The sequence below is a fragment of the Pan troglodytes genome, chromosome 20, assembly GCF_028858775.2.
Source record: "Pan troglodytes isolate AG18354 chromosome 20, NHGRI_mPanTro3-v2.0_pri, whole genome shotgun sequence".
Lineage (NCBI taxonomy): Eukaryota > Metazoa > Chordata > Mammalia > Primates > Hominidae > Pan > Pan troglodytes.
The window spans coordinates 49,999,861-50,020,198 of NC_072418.2; the positions used below are offsets into that span (position 1 = coordinate 49,999,861).

Consider the following 20,338-nt stretch of genomic DNA (forward strand, 5'->3'; position numbering starts at 1 on the left):
TGCACAGCGGCCCGGGGCCTGTGCCCCGGCCCCTGGGGCGGACACGTGCCTTCCTCATTCTCCCGGTCCTGCTTGCTGCTCTCAGCCAGCCTCCTCGCTCTCTCCTCCTCCTCCTGCTGCTTCTGCTGGATCCTCAGGTACAGGGCCCTCTGGGCTGAGGGCAGGAAGTCAGGGACACCGGCGCCTGGCTTCGGCCGGCCTGGGGGCCCTCCCTCAGAGAAGCTGTCGGGCTCCAGAGGGTGCTCAGGGAAGAGGTGCTCCCCAGGCTCCCCTGGCAGCTCTTCGTAGTGCCCGTAGTCCTCTGTGGCAGGGAAGAACCGAGGGTTCATGTCGGGAAGGGCCTCCAGGTGCCAACTCCAGCCCCCCTGCCCCTCACTGCAAACCCACATCGATGGCGATGGAGAAGGACGCACAGCCTGCCCCTGCCTGCCCTCCCCAGGTCTTAGGGGAACGGAGCGGCCCATGGGTAGCCCCGCCTACATGAAGAATGAGGTTCACAGAGAGGGTTGAGTGATGCGGGCAAACGCTTATGAGGTGGAAACAGGATGGAACATTGGATGTACGTTTGTAAGACGCAAGGAGAAAGCTTTGAAAAGACACACAGAAACAGTCCCTCTGGAACACAGATTCTGGAGAGGCCAGGGATGGATCCTGTACTCTTTCCTGTACTTGTTTAATTATTTTGGATGGACAGGAGTTGCACGGTTTCTTTCTAACAATCAGTAAGGAAACACCATGCATCTCATAGTGAACTTGACCATGTTCAACACTAAAAGCCAGGAAAAGAGAATGAAATGGGCCCAAGTGCTGCTCTGGCCACAGGTCAACAGCAGCTCCAGAGTGCCTCCCTGCCCACTCCACAGCATTAGGGGGTGTCTCAGGAAGCACGGGGCCTCCACGTCCCGCAGCGTGGGCACTGGCACCAGCCACCTCACCCCACACACTCCCCCAGTGCCTGAGCCAAGAGCTGTGGGCAGCGGCACAGGCTGACGTGGGGACGCAGCAGGTGTAGAGGGGAGGGCAGGCTCGGCGACACCTCCTGCGTGTTGCGTGTGTGACACATGTGAGCATGGGCGACAGCGAGTCACCGAAACAGGGGGGGCGGCGTCTGGAGTCAGTGCTGCCCCACAGAACACTCTTCAGTGATGGAAATGTTCTAGATCTGCAGGGCAACATGTGGCTGCCTAGATCCTCCTGGGGCAGCTGAGCATTTAAAAAGTGGTGTCTAGAAAAGTGCACTTGTAACTTAGCTTACATTAATTTCAACTTCGTGAAGTGAACCTGATGGGCCAGCCTGCTCTATGACACATCCCAGCGCAGAGCTGGGACCCACTCCATGAACCAGACAGCCGAGGGTCCCCCTTCACACACAGTCTGTGCACACACCAGAAACCACTGACCATACGTGTTAGAGGGAGGATTTTATGAAATGGGATTACTCTAGAGACACCTACTGCTACCAACGTGACGGACTTCTCGTGCCCCGCCAGCAGAGCTTTTCCCATGCACCTTTCAGACGCATTTGTTGAAGGGGGAGGAGCTGAGAACCCCAGTACCTACTGTGGCAGCCTGTTTTTCTCGTCTTTCTAAAGCACCCACTCTCACCCAAGTACCTGCTCTCCCAGGTCCATGCACCACCTAAAGCCAAAGCCCACGTTCACATTTTGATCTCTAGCCTGGGCCTCTCCCGATGCCCCTTAAACCACCCCCTCAAAATTTCCACATGGCCGTCGGAGGGGCAGGCACCCTAGAGTGACTATGCCCCACGTCCAGCGCCCCATCCTCAATGCCGCTCCTGCCCACCTTGCAAAACAAACACGGGGCTCCCACTGCCCCCATGGCGCCGTGTCCAAACCTCAAAGCCCTGCCTTGCACTCCAGTGGCCGCCCTGCTGCCTCTGCCCAGGAACAGCCCCCAGCAGCTGCCACAGCAGCTCCCCCAGTTCAACACAGTGCCCCCACCCGCTGCCCTCGGAGGTCCCATCATTCCTCACGTTGTGAGTGCCGCTTCACTTCTCAAATTGACTTTTGTGACTATCCCCACCGAGGCACTGAGCCTTCTGGCCCACCGCCACGGTTCCCCACCTTTTCTTCTAAGAATGGCCAATGCTGAAAGGAGCCAACTCCTCTATCTACACGCTTGCCACCTGCTTCTTTCCACCAAGATGCAACTGAGCGAGGACAGTGGTGGCCTCTCGTGCCTGGCCCTCCTCCAGAGGGCTGCACACCACATCTCCTATGGCTGCAGCAGCGTCATCTAAACCCCTCTGCTCACTGGACATTTGTTACCAATGCAAAAGGAAAAAAAGGCAGGAAAACGGCCGGTAATGGGCACAGAACCCGCAGAGTCCTGGGGTGGACACTGGTTGCTCCAAGCCGAGAACTGCCCGGAAAGAGATGGTTTTGGCCAGGCCACTAACTGAGTCCTGATGGGCCCACCAGCCTCTCAGCCTCACACCCTTGCACACTCGTCCCTCTAACTTCCCATGCTTCCGATTCCAGGCACAGCTTGCAAAATTAAAAAGAAATAACCTATATTGGTAATACACAGAATACTCCTTTCTTCTTCAACAGAATACTACATCTTATGTCACTGAAAACATTCAACCATTAAATGGGACAGAGATGGAGTCATGCTTTCAAAGAGACTTGGACGAAGGAAGAAAAATCACATCTCCCCAACTCTGCTCCACTGGGTAAAGCCTGCAGCCCCAGGCAGCCACACCTGGAGCCCCGCATACCTGCATCCCCCAGGAGTCCGGGCTCCATCTCCATGCCCTCCTGCTGCTGGTAGAAGTTTTCATAGAAGTTCTGGGCTGGCGGGATAGGGGGCATCATTCCAGAATGTGGGGAGTCTCCAGGGCCGTAGGGCATCATTGGAGGGCCGCCAGGGCCCATGGGTGGGCCAGGATTCATGCCAGGGCCCATCGGCATGTCGGGGTGCATGTCCGGGTGCACGTCCGGGTGCATGTCAGGGTGCATGTCCGGGTGCATGTCAGGATGCATTGGACCGCCCATTGGCCCTGGGGGTCCCATGTTGGGCCCAGGGCCCATTGGCCCTGGGGGTCCACCGGGTCCAGGGAACCTAGAAGAGGGAAAAGGTGCCTGTGACGGAAGCTGCCGAGGAGGGCAGTGGCCACACCCCAGAAGAGAGGCGGAGGGCTGCAGAGCCGAAGGTCATGGGCCCCAGACCAGGACTCCCCCACAGCCAGGCTTGCCCTAACAAGAGGAGCCTGGCTGGGCCCAGGACAGCGCCCACTGCCTGTCACGGGGGTCCAGGGCACTCACCTCACACCCAGCTTCTCAGCCAGCTGTCCCGTGGGCCGCACCACGATCTCAAACAAGGAGGGGATCTTCTTGTTGTACATGTCCTGCTGCTGCAGCTGCTGCGGGGACAGTGGCTCATGCACCGGCATGGGCATCTGAGGGGGCCCGGGCGGTGGGGGAGGGGGAGGGGGAGGGGGCGGGGGGCCACCCTGCATGGGCCTGCCGTTGGGAGAGGTTGGAGCCTGCGGGCCAGGGGGCCGAGGAGGGGTGGGCAGGAGGCCCACACCAGGGGGCGGTTTGGGCAGGGGGTTGATGCCCTGCTTCTTCAGTTCCTCCACCTCCTTCTCGTCCTCAGCACCTGCTTCTGCATCATCGGCCAACATCTGCGGGTGAGAAAGAACAAAAGAAGGTGTGGACGGGGTCAGGATGGAAACGGACCTCTCCAGGTCTGAGAGCTGAAGTTTATGAGGAAAAGTCCATAATACAAGGACCTTGAGATCTAAAGGCATAAAGACCACAATGGCTCTGTAGCAAAAATCATCATCAGCCACCTCTCTGCTCCACTCTCGGGGACCAGCTGGTGGAGGGGGGGGCCATTCCTGCTCTATGGCAAAATACACATAACAAAGCATACTGTTTAACCATTTAAAGTGAACGATTCAGCCGGGCGCAGGGACTCACATCTGTAATCCCAGCACTTTGGAAGGCCGAGGTGGGTGGATCACTTGAGGCCAGGAGTTCAAGACCAGTCTGGCCAACATGGCAAAACCCCGTCTCTACTAAAAATACAAAAATTAGCCAGGCATGGTAGTACACGCCTGTAGTCTCAGCTACTCAGGAGGCTGAAGCAGGAGAATCACTTGAACATGGGAGGCAGAGGCTGCAGTGAGCCAAGATCGCACCACTGCACCCCAGCATGGACAACAGAGGAGACTCTGTCTCAAAAATAAATAAATAATGCCAGACGTGGTGGCTCGTGCTTGTAATCCCAGCACTTTGGCAGGCTGAGGCGGGCAGATCACCTGAGGTCAGGAGTTTGAGGCCAGCCTGGCCAACATGGTGAAACCCCATCTCTACTAAAAATACAAAAAAAATAGCCGGGCATGGTGGTGGGCACCTGTAATCCCAGCTACTCAGGAGGCTGAGGCAGAAGAATCGCTTGAACCTGGGAGGCGGAGGTTCCAGTGAGCCGAGATCACGCCACTGCACTCCAGCCTGAGCGACAGAGCCAGACTCCATCTCAAAAAACAAAAACAAAACAAAGTGAACGATGCAGTGGCATTTGGCACATTAACAATGTTATGTAACCGCCACCTCTATATAGTTCCAGCACATTTCCATCACCACCAAAAGAGACCCTGTACACACTAAGCAATCGCTCCCCACCCTCTACCCCCAGCCCCCGGCAGCCACTCTGCTTTCTGTCTCTGCAGACCTGCCCCTGCTGGACAGCTCCTGCGAACAGACTCATGCGCTGTGTGCGATGGGCGCTTTCACTTAGCAAAGTGCATCTATCTACAACACTGCTACATCTATCAGTATGTCATTCTGTTTTTTATGGCTGAATCATATTCCCCTGTCATGTTTGGATTTTAAGGGCCTCTGATCTCAACTCCTGACCATGACCCTTAGGGCCTAAGAGCAGGGGTGGGTGTCTGGATGTCTGGGTATCTGGGGAGGACTGGGTAGCTTCCTGGCAGCTTCATTTCCTCCCACGATCCCGACTCCTCCACCCCAACCACCCAGCCTCGTTTCAGTGCAATGAGCGGCCAAGCTCTCCCCTACAGGGCCAGGACCAAGCTTCCCCCAGGTTTTTATTTTTCCTGTTATTCCCATGTGGCTCAACGTCACTCAACTGTTGAGGTCCCTCATTAGATGTCAATTCATAGTGTCTGTCCAGTCTCCTGTATTCACTACTGGGTCACCAGGAGTTCTCTGCCAACACTGCCTATGCCTTGTCAGATTATTCAGTCATTCCCATGTTCATCCTGGCTCAACCTCCCCATCAACTCCACGAGGGCAGGACTGTTTCTTCCCTGCTATATCCCCAGGGCCCCCACGAGACCTGATACAGGGCAGATGCACAGTGAGTGAATGAGAAATGTCAAAATCTCAACTGGACTAGAATGTCTCATCAGTTAGGATAGCGTGCAGAAAAGTGACACAGGAGGCCTGGCTGCTCTCCTTGGAAGGCCTGCTTGCAAGGCTAGGCCTCGGCTGGTGTCTGGGAAGCTGGATTTTGGGAGGGCTCCCAGCATTCACTGTCCAGTAAGAGGGGCTCACTGCATCTAAACTGTTTCTGCAACCAATGCAGTTTGTGCTGAATGCCTGCTTTGCCCCCCAAATCTGGAATTTTGGTCCATGCTGGGCAGAGGCTGCCTAGGTGAGCAGCCTAGTGAAAACCCTGGGCGCTGAGCAAGTCTCCTCGCAGACAGCATGCCACTCGTGCTGTCACAACTGGAGGAGGGCAGCGTGGCCCCTGCGAGTCCACAGGAAGAGGATGCGCCTGCTTCCTCCAGGCGCCCTCATGTACTCATTCCCAGGGCTGAGTTTGCCTGTGTCCCTTCACCGCAGTTAACATCTTGGCCGTGAGTCCCCCAGCAAGTTGCTCTGGGTCATCTTGGGGACCCCAGCACAGATCCCTTAGTTGGTCCTAACACAGGGTCATCAGGATAAACTAGTCCTGCCCCTCTGCCCAGGAACAGCAAGGCAGACAGAAACAGGACCCCCTGGTGGGGGTTGTGCATTCGCAGTTTTCCCTTCTCCTAGCCATTAGCAATGGTATCTGGACCCTGGAACCCCAGGGTCCAATAAGAATGTGGCTTCATGGAGGAGGGGTGGAAAACGATGCGGTGGAACCCCTCTGTCCTTCTGAACCCTGATATTCCAGGGGTGGTCAGCGTGTGAAACAGCAGCACAGGGGGACCCGTGGAGGCAGAACCCGCATTCTGCCCTTTGAGTGTGGGCAACACCACCTGAGATGAGCCTTGCTGGGAGGGCCCAGAGCCTTGAGCCAGCTGCTTTCAACACTGCCACGGGCTCACTTCCTCCTGGCCCAAGGGCCCTTCCTCAACTGTGTGTGGGGCCATGGCTTGCGCTGCAGCTGCCACCCTGCATCTCCCTCCTCCTCCTCCTCCTCTTCAGTCCCCACTGCCGCACATCCTGGGGCCGCCAGTGTCACCTCCTCACAAAGCCTCTTGAATGTCTGCCTCCTGAATAGAGCCCAGCTAGAGTCCTGGGCTCCCACACTTGTTCTTCACGGCCTGATCCCCACGTGTGTGTGCGCACACACACATACACACACACACTCACATTCCCCATGTGTCATCAGCATCCGCCCAAGGACCTAACCCTGCCTCCTCAGCACCCCCAGTGCCTGGCACAAACAAGGCACAGAGATTTATTGAGTGAATGACTAAGCAAGGAACACAAACCAATGCATTCCCTGGAATCCAGAGGCTGGGTCCAGTGCAGAGGAGAAAGGAGCTCAGGCCCTGAATGGTTGACTCCACCATGGAGTCAACTGCGGAGTCAACCCAAACTGCCCATCGGTCCTGCCAGCACAGACCCTGTGGAGGGCACCTCTGTCCCTGGCCCCTCCACCAGCAAAGACACCAGCTGAGACAACTAGCACCCCACTAGGTGCCAAAACCTCTCTAGCCAGGACAGACTATCAGTGATCACAGTTTCCAACAGTCAGTCACCTGCAAGCAATAAGTAACACTTGTAGAGGTGCAGAGGCATGTGGGCTGAGCCCCATTAGGCCATGTGAATAAGCTCCAGGCCACTGGTCACCACGCTGTTGCCCCGAACTGGAAACAACTCAAATGTCCTTCAACGGATGACTGGATAAACAAACACAGATCATCCGCTCAGTGGGACACTACACAGCAACAAACGGTAATGAACTGTTACTTGCAACAACGGGTGAACCTCAAAGGCTTCATGCCAAGTGCAAGAAGCCAGACTCAACACATGCACGCGTGCGCGCACACACACACATACACACACTCACACTCTTAAAGCCTGTTTACCCCATAATTCTATTTATATGATTTGCTTGAAAAAGCAAAACCAAAAGACAGACCCTGATCCACGGTTGCCAGGCACTGGAGATGTGGGGTGGCATTTACTATAAAGGACACAGCGGAGTTTCTGGGGTGATGGAATGGGTTTCCTAGATCCATCTTGTGGGGTGGTGACATGACTCAATGTGTTTGTCAAAACTCATAGAACCAGGCCGAGCGCAGTGGCTCACACCTGTAATCCCAGCACTTTGGGAGGATGAGGTAGGTGGATTACGAGGTCAGAGTTCAAGACCAGCCTGACCAAGATGGTGAAACCTTATCTCTACTAAAAATACAAAAATATTAGCTGGCCGGGCGCAGTGGCTCACACCTGTAATCCCAGCACTTTGGAAGGCAGAGCCGAGCGGATCACGAGGTCAGGAGTTTGAGACCAACCTGATCAACATGGTGAAACCCTGTCTCTACTAAATATATAAAAATTAGCCGGGCGTGGTGGCACACACCTGTAATCCCAGCTACTCAGGAGGCTGAGGCAGGAGAATCGCTTGAACCTGGGAGGCAGAGACTGCAGTGAGCCAAGGTTGCACCACTGCACTCCAGCCTGGGTGACAGGGCAAGACTCCGTCTCAAAAAAAATTTTTTTCAAAAAAAAATTAGCTGGATGTGGTGGCGGGCCTCTGTAATCCCAGCTACTCAAGAGGCAGAGAACTGCTTGAACCTGGGAGGCGGAGGTTGCAGTGAGCCAACACCGCACTACTGCACTCCAGCCTGGACGACAGAGCGAGATTCCGTCTTGGAAAAAAAAAAAACAACTCACAGAACTATATATCAGGTGCGGTGGTTCATGCCTGTAATCCCAGCACTTTGGGAGGCCTGCGGGTGGATCACCTGAGGTCAGGTGTTCGAGACCAGCCTGGCTAACATGGTGAAACCCTGTCTCTACTAAAAATACAAAAATTAGCCAGGCGTGTGGCAGGCACCTGTAATCCCAGCTATTCAGGAGGCTGAGACAGGAGAATCACTTGAACCCAGGAGGCAGAGGTTGCAGTGAGCCGAGATCGCATCATTGCACTCCAGCCTTGGCAACAAGAGTGAAACTCCGTCTTAAAAAAAAAAAAAAAAATTGGTACCAAAGAGAACACACAAAAACATAGATAAAATGCTAAGAACTGCTTAAAGCACTCAAATAAATTTAGAAGGTATGGATTCTCAGCTAGGCATGGTGGCTCACGCCCGTTATCCCAGCACTGTGGGAGGCCAAGGCGGGCGTGGATCACCTGAGGTTGGGAATTCGAGACCAGCCTGACAAACGTGGAGAAACCCCGTCCCTACTAAAAACACAAAAAATGAGCCGGGCGTGATGGCACATGCCTGTAATCTCAGCTACTCGGGAGGCTGAGGCAGGAGAATAGCTTGAACCTGGGAGGCGCAGGTCGTGGTGAGACAAGATCGCGCCACTGTGCTCCAGCCTGGGCAACAAGAGCAAAACTCCGTCTCAAAAAAAAAAAAAAAAAAAAAAAAAAGAAGGTATGGATTTTCAGGAAAAGGGTCTGTGTGCATACTCCAAAGCAGAAACCTACAACCTAAGTTTTGCAAACATCAAGTTTTGCTTTCAGAAAATATTGCTCTCTACAGAATTTACTTTTAACGGACTCAAGTACCATTATACTTAATCTCTGTTGGCTTCACAGGTGCCCACTTCCATGAAGCCAAGGGAGATCAAATATAATCCCAATGCCACTTAAAAAATATTTTTTCCAGCCGTTGAAACTACACACAAAAAGCCCCCCTAAACTATCTCTATTTTTTTCATTATGTATTATTATTTCCTAAAATTATGTTTGGAGCTAAATGAGATATATTGTTAAAATTAATTTCACGAAGTAGGTGGATTATTTGAGGTCAGGAGTTTGAAACCAGCCTGGCCAACATGATAAAACCTCATCTCTACTAAAAATACAAAAATTAGCCAGGCACGAACAGGCATGGTGGCTCACACCTGTAATCCCGGCACTTTGGGAGGCCAAGACAGGAGAATCGCTTGAACCCAGGAGGCGGAGGTTGCAGTGAGCCGAGACCACGCCCACTGCACTCCAGCCTGGCAACAGAGCGAGACTCCGTTTCAAAAAAAAAAAAAATTAGCCAGGCGCATTGGTGCACACCTGTAATCCCAGCACTTTGGGAGACTGGGGCGGGTGGATCACCTGTCGAGGTGGGTGGATCAGGAATTCGAGACCAGCCTGGCCAACATGGTGAAACCCTGTCTCTACTAAGAATACAAAACTAATCACGAATTTGAGACCAGCCTGGCCAACAGGGTGAAACCCTGTCTCTACTAAAAATACAAAACTCAGCTGGGCATGGTGGCTGGTGCCTGTAATCCCAGCTACTCAGGAGGCTGAAACAGGAAATCACTTGAACCTGGAAGGCAGAGGTTGCAGTGAGCCGAGATGGTGCCATTGCACTTCAGCCTGGGCGAAAGAGTGAGACTCCGTCTCAAAAACAAACAAAAATTAGCCGGGCGTGGTGGTGGGCGCCTGTAATCCCAGCTACTGTGGAGGCTGAGGCAGGAGAATCGCTTGAACCCAGAAGGCGAAGGTTGCGGTGAGCAGAGATCGCGCCATTGCACTCCAGCCTGGACAACAAAGCAAGACTCCATTTCATTTCCTTTTTTTTTTTTTGAGACGGAGTCTCGCTCTTGTTGCCCAGGCTGGAGTGCAATGGCACGATCTCGGCTCACCGCAACCACCGCCTCCCGGGTTCAAGCGATTCTCCTGCCTCAGCCTCTCGAGTAGCTGGGATTACAGGCATGCACCACCTTGCCTGGCTAATTCTGTATTTTTAGTAGAGATGGGGTTTCTCCATGTTGGTCAGGCTGGTCTTGAATTCCCAACCTCAGGTGATCCGTCTGCCTCGGCATCCCACAGTTGGGGGGTTACGGGAGTAAGCCACTGCGCCTGGCCAGACGCCACTTCAAAAAAGAAAAAAAAATTAATTTCACCTGTTTCTTTTTTTTTTTTTTAATGTGGCTACTGGAAAATTTTAAATGAATGATGTGATTCTGTGATGCTCCTGTGGGCAGCACTGGCCTGGAGCACAAACTTGGAGCCTCCAGCAGGGGGCAGTCCTCAGTCAGAGATCAGTGAGTCCTCCCAAGGAGCCGTGAGGCCTGACTGGCCACTGCTTCCCCTGTCAAACAGCTCAGACCCTAGGTATGTACTGATTACATAACCCTGGGGCATGCCAGGCGAGGTGGCTCACACCTGTAATCCCAGCCATTTGGGAGGCCAAGGTGGGCGGATCACAAGGTCAGTAGTTCGAGACCAACCTGGCCAACATGGTGAAACCCCGTCTCTACTGAAAATAGCTGGGCGCAGTGGCATGCCCCTGTAGTCCCAGCTACTCGGGAGGCTGAGGCAGGAGAAACGCTTGAACCCAGGAGGTAGAGCTTGCAGGGAGCCGAGACTGTGCCATTGCACTCCAGCCTGGGTGACAGAGTGAGACTCTGTATCAAAAAACAAACAAAACAAAACAAAAAAACCCTAGGGCAGCAGGCTCCCCGGAGGGACTTGCCTTTTCCTACAGGCGCCCTGCCAACGAGGAATGGACATTCTCCTACGTCTGCTTGCATGGGGCTTCCCCTGCACCCCTCACAGGGGTGCCCCTGCCACCAGTTAACAAGACAGTCACTGACAGATGGACTCTGGAAGCCGGCAGATGTGCTGATGCCTTGATCCTTTCCACTGTCAAAAAAAAATAGCCAATCTCCTAGAACCTCCTGTGAACTAGAAGGCAGGAAAGCTTCATTTGAAAGGGCACCAGTTCCCGTACCCACTCACTCCCCAGATGAATCAGGAAACTCAGGACTGATGTTTGCGTATTTAACCCTAACCCAAGGTCCTCAGCCTGACTCCTCAGGGAGGACAACTGATGCCAGGATGAGTTTCAAATGTCACCTGGCTAGTGGGGAAGCCCTGACACCTCCCCCAAGGGAGCCTTCCCCTTTAGAGACCCCCAACTTCCCTCTATTTTCTCTAATGCATAATGGGGGCCCTGAGAGTTGCAAAGAAACGTTTGACTTTTCCACCAAAATACAATCCTTGCCTCGTCTTTGTGTATCTTTGGTTTTTTGTGGTCTTTCTTGGAGATGGCGTCTTGCTCTGTTACCCAGGCTGGAGTGCAGTGGCATGATCATGGCTCACTGCAGCCTCAATCTCCTGGACTCAACAGATCCTCCCACCTCAGCCTCTCGAGTAGCTGGGACCATAGGCATGTGCCACAATACCTGGCTAATTTTTTTTTTTTTTTTTTTTTTTGAGACACAGTCTCACTCTGTTGCACAGGCTGGATGGAATGCAGTGGTGTGATCTCGGCTCACTGCAACCTCTGCCTCCTGAGTAGCTGGGACTACACGCATGTGCCACCACAACTAGCTAATTTTTATATTTTTAGTAGCAATGAGGTTTTGCCATGTTGGCCAGGCAGGTCTTGAGAACCTGGCCTCAGGTGATCTGCCCGCCTCAGACTCCCACAGTGCTGAGATTACAAGCGTGAGCCACCACACTCGGTTAAGTTTTTTGTATATTTTTTTTAAGAGATGGGGTTTTGCCATGTTGCCCTAAGTACAACTGATCTGCCTGCCTTGGCCTCCCAAAGTGCTGGGATTATAGGCATGAACCACTGCACCCAGCCCAGCCAATTTTTTTTTATTTATTTTTAGTAGAAACAACGTCTTACTACATGCCTAGGCTGGTCTTGAACTCCTGAGCTCAACTGATCCTCCTGCCTCGGCCTCCCAAAGTACTGGGGTCACAGGTGATTCGTGTATCTTTGTGTATTGTGAGCTCTCTCTAAATGACACCTAAGAGATCACGATTCATGCTTGGAGGCCCATCAGGCAGCATTCCTTTCATTTGGTCATGCCCCCGGGAAACAGCAAAAGCTTGTCCTGGCCTAAGACAACACATGTGACCACCTCAACTCCTTGCAGAAGAGGACACAGTGCCCGTGTCCTCCTTAGAATGGCCCAATTCCAGATCAACCAAACTGGGCACTGCAGAGGCTGGACAGGCAGGCCATAGCACTGAGGCAATGGAGTGCGCATGTCCCAGTTCCTGTAGCCAGGGGCCCCGTTACCCCCGGACATTACCTTATCCAAGAGCTCCCTCGTCTCTTCGGTCAGAGGGTCGTGGGAAAACATGCAGTCGTCACCATTGATGCAGTTCCCAGTGGTGTGGTACAGCTTACACGGGAAATCACGTTCATGGCAAATTAAGGTAAATGCTTCATCTCACAGAACGCCCCCCTCCCCCACCACAGACCCAAGGCAGAATCCAGCTCCCTTTGTTTTGGAGATAAGAAATCTGAGCCCAGAGAAGTGAGGCGATGTGCTAAGGGCTGCTCAGTGGGTTGGCAGGAAATCCACGGAGAGACCCCGGCACTCCAGACTGCAGGGCACTTCCAGCCCCACTACATTGGCTGGGGGCTGCATCCTCAGATGGTCAACCAGACTAGGGAAGTTAAACGACTCGCCCAAGGTATAAAACCACCTGGAAGAATCTCAGCCAATGGTATGGGCCAGTCTTGAGAGCCTATGTAAACAGAACATGCTACATGTGCGTCTCAGTTTACTCCCTGGAAGGATGGGAAAGACAGACCCCTCTGAGGGCGGACGTGAGTGTTAAATGAGATGGAGACTCACAGAAAGCTCTTGGCACAGAGAGAAAGCACAAAGAAGGAAGATCGGCTGTTACTACCATCAAGGAGCAGAGAAGTTCTGCGCCCTCATTCAGACCAGATGCTGGCACTAAAGGATATCGTGCATATAAGGGCAGTTCTCAGCTCTGGCGCAAAATCCAGTGATGTAAAACTTGCACAGTTCTCGCTTCTTTGGGAGTTCGATGTCATGGCTAAAATTACAGTGGTCTCCCTAGAAGAGAAGCAACAAAAACATAAGGTGGTGGCATGGGAAGCTCTTGCTTACTTCTGTCTGCAAAGGGAAGAAATACTGTCACTGCTGGTGCATGGAGGGGCCAATGACAGAAACGAATCCCCCTTAGGAAAGGAAGACAGGTCTAGGAAGGGCAGGTCCCAAAGGCTGTTGGGACTAATTTTTTTAATATTTTTTTGTAGAGACAGTGTCTCACTATGTTGCCCAGGCTGGTCTCAAACTCCTGGGTTCAAGTGATCCTCCCACTTTGGCCTCCCAAAGCGCTGGGATTATAGCCATGAGCCACCAAGCCTGGGTACTTCCTGAATTCAAAGAAAAGCCTTTTGTCCATTTTTCTTCCTCCCAGACCTTGGATGTGATGCTCGGAGGCAGAGCAACCACTGTGTAACCATGAGGACAAAAGCCATATGTTTAAAGATGGCAGAATAGTAAGCAGGAATGAGCCTAGGTCCCCCAGGGTACCCCTGACCACTGCGCTGCCAGCTACTGCCCACCCAGCTCCAGACACCTGGTTCTGAGAGACACATGTCTATGTGTTGAAGCCAATTTTGTTAAGTTTTCCTTTATTTCCGGTTGAACACAATCTCAATGACACAATACCTAGGTGAAATCCAGGATTGTGTTCTCCATTCCTCATCATTCAGTCCTCAGGAATCACTCACCATAACCGTGAACTGAAGACAGAAGCTGATCTGTCCCCCTAACTTTTACAAATGCCTATTCATTTGTCTTATTTATTTACTTATTTTTGAGACAGAGTCTGGCTCTGTCGCCCAGGCTGGAGTGCAATGGCACGATCTTGACTCACTGCAACCTCCACCACCCAGGTTCAAGCGATTCTCCTGCCTCAGCCTCCCGAGTAGCTGGGAGGCTGAGGAAGGAGAATGGCATGAATCCAGGAGGCAGAGCTTGCAGTGAGGCAGAACTTGCAGTGAGGCGAGATCGCACCACTGCACTCCAGCCTGGGCGACAGAGAGAGACTCGGTCTAAAAAAAATTAAAAAAAAAAAAGAGAGAGAGAGAGAGAGAGATGGGGTCTATGTTGCCCAGGGTGTATTCATTTGTTTTTGCTTATATGTATTTCAAGTTTCTCAACAGAGTAGAAATTGTAACTAAATAAGAAATACTGCCCGGGCACGGGAGCTCACATTTGTAATCCCAGCACTTCAGGAGGCTGGAATCAGGAGTTTGGGACCAGCCTGGCCAACATGGCGAAACCCTGTCTCTACTAAAAATACAAAAATTAGCCGGGTGTGGTGGCGGGCAGGCACCTATAGTCTCAGCTACTCAGGAGGCTGAGGCAGGAGAATCGCTTGATCCCAGGAGGCGGAGGTTGCAGTGAGCCGAGATCACGCCACTGCACTCCAGCCTGGGTGACAGTGAGACTTGGTCTCAAAGGAAAAAACAAATTATTTTATACACAACATTATTTGTTTGAAGCATCTATTTCTTCCCAAGACAGATGCAGGGGTGCAGTGTGCCCTGAGCACACATCTGCTGGTGTCTGTTGCTGCCTGGGACACTGGGGTAAGAAGCTGCCGGCTGAACTAATACTGGGTTATTATACTTGTTTCCTTCAGAACTCTGTGGTCATTGGTCCATCTTCTGACATTGAACTCTGCTATGAAGTCCAAGGTTAACCTCATCCTCCCCTCCTCTTCTGTTTGGATGCTTTAATCATTCCCCATTCAACCCTGAAGCTCAATAACTTCACCAGGATATGCTGCTGCTTTGCATTCACATCAACCTCCATAATTACGTTTCAGGCTATATGGATTGGTTGAAAATTTTGGCCAAAAAATTCCCCTAAAACCAAAAGTCCTCATCTTACTGGGGGTCCTCCTCACTCTGAAAGGTAACCTGAGTCTTTCAGGCCGCCCAGGCAACTCCCAGTATCGGCAAGTGTCCACAAAGACAAGGACTACACAGTCACTCCCACCCACCCTCACCACGGCTCCAGAACATTCTGGAAGCCATGTGTCCTCTGGGGGCTATGGCCTCCTAGAGGTGCCCAGCTTTCAGTGCTCCTTACCCAGGTGCAGCGCCCTTCCACGAAGTACTTGCAAATGACTTTGCCTTTCTTGTCCGACTGCTGGTGGGGCTTGTCATGGTCACGACTCCGGTAGCTTCCACCACCACCGTCCTGCAATGGACAGGGTGTGGACGTAAAGGGGAATGAAAGGGAAGGGTAGAGATGGGATCGGGGTTAATAAGAAGCACGGGAGAAGGGGATGAGGGGTCCCTTCAGACCTCACAAGAGCACCGATGGGCAGGCTGCATCTAACACGGAGGCTGCGTGCACATTTAAGCCCCACGGTGTGGGGTGTTGCTGCCTGGTGAGGAAAAGCTCTAGCCTTTAGAGCTGTTAGCCACTTACACCTCAAGTTCCACACAACTGTGCAGGAACACGTCCACCACACCCAGAGGTGGTGGCATGGGTCTCCCTGCAAAACCTTCCAGGGCTAATTGGATGGTTAACCTAGAACCTTCTGAACCTCAGAGATGTGTTAGGTATGGCTGCAGGTGCTGCTAATGACATGGTTTTAAACACAGGGTCTCAGCAGCAGCGCATCTCCCCAAGATAACTCTAGTTGTCTCTGGTTATGCTGGTCAACACTGGCCAGCCCTTTGAGGGGTGGCTGATGGCAACAAGGATCAGCTTCACAGAATGACTCATTAAAGGGAAAAAGGGCTAAGAAGGGACCTTGGCCCAAACATCAGATCAGAGTGGAGTCAACTCACGCCCATGTCCTCGTCATAGAAGTCTTCGTCATCGTTCATTCCGCCCTTGTTCATCCCTCCTCGGCTGCCACCTCGGCCTCGGCCCCGGCCCATTCCTTTCCCTCGACCTCGGGAGCCCCTGCCACGGCCTCGACTTAGCCCTGTGGAGGGGAGATTGTGTGAAGACCTGCTGACCACCCCCTCCCCACCCCCAGGACTAGATTCCAGCAGCTGCTGGAATCCCTGCCCCACCTAGCGTGTCCTCTCCAGGCCCCTGCCCACCTCGGCCTCGGCTGTCCTTGGAGCGGCGGTACTGGTTCAGCTCCTTGGAGTACTCGTCATAGTCGTCGTCTCCCATTGGCTCCTCACTCTCTCCATACTGGAATGGACAGAGGAGAGGGCAGGAGAGCGTCAGGTAGGGAACAATGAACACTGTCCCCACCTACACACTGCTCCTTTTTGAAGGATGGTGACCATCCAGGGGACTCATACCATAACCCGTTTCCACACAGCCTGACGACAGGTGGTCCCAATCCTTCCCACTGCAGTCTTCACTCTGAAGACCTGACCCAATAGGCAAACCCAGCATGGAGCCTCCCTACGTACACATCACTGTGGGGCTCTAAAAGGGAGTGGGCAGTGGACTGTGGACTGGCGTGGAAGGTCTGTGGGTAGGACCAGGATGGCAAGTGCAGTGCACCTGCCGCTCCTCCTCCTGGGTCGGGACAGGGATGAAGGACCACGTGCCTGGCTGGAAATGTCTCTAGAGGACTTTCAGGAAACTTCTCTCTAGTGACAGGATGTTTTCACAGCACATCCTGTGATACTTCTTTTTCTTTTTTTGAGACAGAGTCTTGCTCTGTCGCCTAGGCTGGAGTGCAGTGGTGCGATCTCGGCTCACTGCAACCTCCACCTCCTGGGTTCAAGTGATTCTCCTGCCTCAGACTCCTGCATGAATAGCTGGGACTACAGGCGCGTGCTAGCACACCCGGCTAATTTTTTGTATTTTTAGTAGAGACAGGGTTTCACCGTGTTAGCCAGGATGGTCTCCATCTCCTGACCTCGTGATCCACCCGCCTCAGGCTCCCAAAGTACTGGGATTACAGGTGTGAGCCACCGCGCCCAGCCGATACCTTTTCTACTTTAAACCACGTGAAGGTTTTATCTATTCCAAAATGATAAATGAATATTTTTAAACACATACATCTGCCCTCTGAGGCTTCCCTTCCTTCAGAAGGGCCGTATGTCTTCCTACCTTGTCCTCACAGCCTCTACCAGCAGTGCTCACGCCCCGGAAAGCCCACCAGCCTCACCCCGACGTCCCCAGGGCCAGAGGAAACCTTACGTCCATCTCTTCCTCGTAGAAATCCTCTTCATCCTCCGGGTGGTCTCCTCCCATAGAGCCTCTGCCCCTGCCTCGGCTGCCCCTGCCCATGCCGCGGCCTCGCGATCCTCCACGGCTTCCTCGGCCCCTGTAGCCCCGGCCCCGGCCTCGGCTGCCTGCATGGAGATTCAGATAGTGAGCCTCCAGCAGGAGCAGATGCCACCAGCAAGAAAGAAGACAACCCACATTTTGCTCCTGAGGTCAATCACTTCAGCCGCCTCCTCCTCCTTCTCCTCCCCCTCCTCCAAGAAGCCTTCCTAGATGCCCCAGGTAGGCTACTGGACCCTCTGGTTCTCTCAATGGGGGTCCCTCAGCACCCCGGACACACAGCTACTCCAGTACTCACTCCCCTTCCTCACAGGGACTTGTCCACTTAGAACTGCACTGTCCAATATGGCAAACACCAGCCCATGGGCTAATGTGCAACTAACACGTCTGGTCCAAACTACAAGATGCTAGCCTTGAAGTCTGACAAGACAAGCTAGCCCTGTAGTTTGGACCTGTGATTTAGACAAGACTCCAAAACACACATTGGACTTCAAAGACTTAGTTAAAAAAAAAAAAAGAGGCTGGGTGTGGTGGCTCATGCCTGTAATCCCAGCACTCTCGGAGGCTGAGGTGGGCAGATCACCTTAGGTCAGGAGTTTGAGACCATCCTGGCCAACATGGTGAAATCTTGTTTCTACTAAAAATAGAAAAATTAGTCAGGTGTGGTGGCGCACACCTGTAATCCCAGTTACTCAGGAGGCTCAGGTGGGAGAATTGCTTGAACCCGGGAGGCAGAGGCTGCAGTAAGCTGAGAATGCGCCACTGCACTCCAGCTTGGGCAACAGAGTGAGACCCCGTCTCACACACACGCACACACACACACACACACACACACACACACAAAAAAAAAAAAACCCAAATGAGAAAGAATATAAAATATCTCATTTGTCTAATTTGATTACACGTTGAAGTAAGATTTTAAACATATTAGGTTGAAAACAGATTATCAAAATTAATTTAATTGGTTTCACTTTTTTCTTCACTTAAAAAAAAAAAGAGTGGCCAGGTGCAGTGGCTCAATCCTATAATCTCAGCACTTTGGGAGGCCCAGTTGGGCAGATCACTTGAGAACAGGAGTTCGAAACAAGCCTGGCCAACATAGCAAAACCCCATCTCTACTAAAAATACAAAAAATTAGGCCAGGCGCAGTGGTTCACACCTGTAATCCCAGCACTTTGGGAGGCCAAGGCGGGTGGATTGCCCAAGCTCAGGAGTTCAAGACCAGATTGGGCAACACAGTGAAACCCATCTCTACTAAAAATAAAAAAGCCAGGCGTGGTGGTGCAGGCCTGTAATCCTAGCTACTGGAGAGGCTAAGGCACGAGAATTGCTTGAACCTGCGAGGCGGAGGTTGCAGTGAGCCAACATGGTGCCACTGCACTCCAGCCTGAGCGACAGAGTGAGACTCTGTCTCAAAAAAAAAAAATAAATAGGCTGGGCGCAGTGGCTCACGCCTGTAATCCCAACACTTTGGGAGGCTAAGGCGGGCGGATCACGAGGTCAGGAGATCGAGACCATCCTGGCTAACATGGTGAAACCTCGTCTCTACTAAAACTACAAAAAATTAGCCGGGCGTGGCGGCAAGCACCTGTAGTCCCAGCTACTCAGGAGGCTGAGGCAGGAGAATGGCATGAACCCGGGAAGCGGAGGTTGAAGTGAGTCGAAATTGTGCCACTGCACTGCAGACTGGGCAACAGAGCGAGACTCCATCTCAAAAAAATAAATAAAATAAATAAATAAATAAATAAATAAGCTGGGTGTGGTGGCACATGCCCGTAATCCCAGTTACTTGCGGGAGTGAGGCACAAGAATTGCTTGAACCCAGCCAGGCGCAGTGGCTCACGCCTGTAATCCCAGCACTTTGGGAGGCCGAGGTAGGCGGATCACGAGGTCGAGAGATCAAGACCACCCTGGTCACCAACATGGTGAAACCCCATCTCTACTAAAAATACAAAAAAAGCCGGGCATGGTGGTAGGCGCCTGTAATCCCAGCTACTTGGGAGGCTGAGGCAGGAGAATCGCTTGACCTCTGGAGGTGGAGGTTGCAGTGAGCCGAGATCGCGCCATTGCACTCCAGCCTGGGCAAAAAGAGTGAAACTCTGTCTCAAAAAAAAAAAAAGAATTGCTTCAACCCAGGAGGCACAGGGTAGAGGCTGCAGTGAGCCTAAATCGTGCCACTGCACTCCAGGATGGGTGACAGAGCAAGACTCTGTCTCCCAATAAACAAAAAAGAGTGATGGGATCTCGCTGTGTTGCCCAGGCTGGCCTCCAACTCCCGGGCTCAAGTGATTCTCTCGCCTCCACCTCTCAAGTAGCTGGGACTATCCAGTGTCCTTTTCACTTTTTAAATGTGGCTACCAGAAAATATAAACGACATGGTGGATTCCAATCTATTTCTACTTGACAGCACTGGCCTAGGATCTCCCCAAAGCACAGGGGCTGCCCCAGGGAGGTATCCAAGAAAGACTGCTAGAAGAACGAATGGGCCGGGCGCGGTGGCTCACGCCTGTAATCCCAGCACTTTGGGAGGCCGAGATGGGCAGATCACGAGGTCACGAGATCGAGACCAGCCTGACCAACATGGTGAAACTCCGTCTCTACTAAAAATACAAAAACTAGCTGGGCGTAGCGGCACGTGCCTGTAATCCCAGCTACTCAGGAGGCTGAGGCAGGAGAATTGCTTGAACCCGGAAAGTGGAGGTTGCAGTGAGCCGAGATCGCGCCACTGCACTTCAGCCTGGTGACAGAGCAAGACTCCGTCTCAAAAAAAAAAAAAAAAAAAAAAAAGAATGAATGAACAGCTACTCAACAAGCTGGGCCTCAGGCAGGGCTCACAAGTCTGAGAACCCCTGCACTGGAAGATTCCAGAAGCCATTCTCAGGCTGGGCAGTCTTTCTGGCAGGAGATGGTTCAATGGTTCTTTTTTGGTTGCTGTTGTTGGC

At 52.6% G+C, this 20,338-nt stretch overlaps 1 protein-coding gene across 7 annotated transcripts in view; it reads right to left on the minus strand.

Annotated features, from left to right (window-relative positions):
- Nucleotides 1-20,338, minus strand: part of ZC3H4 (zinc finger CCCH-type containing 4) — a 49,559-nt gene that overhangs the window by 4,816 nt on the left and 24,405 nt on the right. For 6 of the 7 annotated variants that reach the window (XM_063801956.1, XM_009435891.5, XM_063801957.1 and 3 more), the window contains 9 exons: nt 17,310-17,464; nt 16,247-16,343; nt 15,986-16,125; nt 15,276-15,386; nt 13,112-13,223; nt 12,444-12,553; nt 3,288-3,649; nt 2,741-3,084; nt 50-301 (listed from right to left, as the gene is read on the minus strand). In XM_063801956.1, the coding sequence (XP_063658026.1) occupies nt 50-301; nt 2,741-3,084; nt 3,288-3,649; nt 12,444-12,553; nt 13,112-13,223; nt 15,276-15,386; nt 15,986-16,125; nt 16,247-16,343; nt 17,310-17,464 (1,683 nt within the window). The remainder of the gene's footprint in view (nt 1-49; nt 302-2,740; nt 3,085-3,287; nt 3,650-12,443; nt 12,554-13,111; nt 13,224-15,275; nt 15,387-15,985; nt 16,126-16,246; nt 16,344-17,309; nt 17,465-20,338) is intronic. The other variant, XM_063801958.1, reaches the window with a different exon arrangement.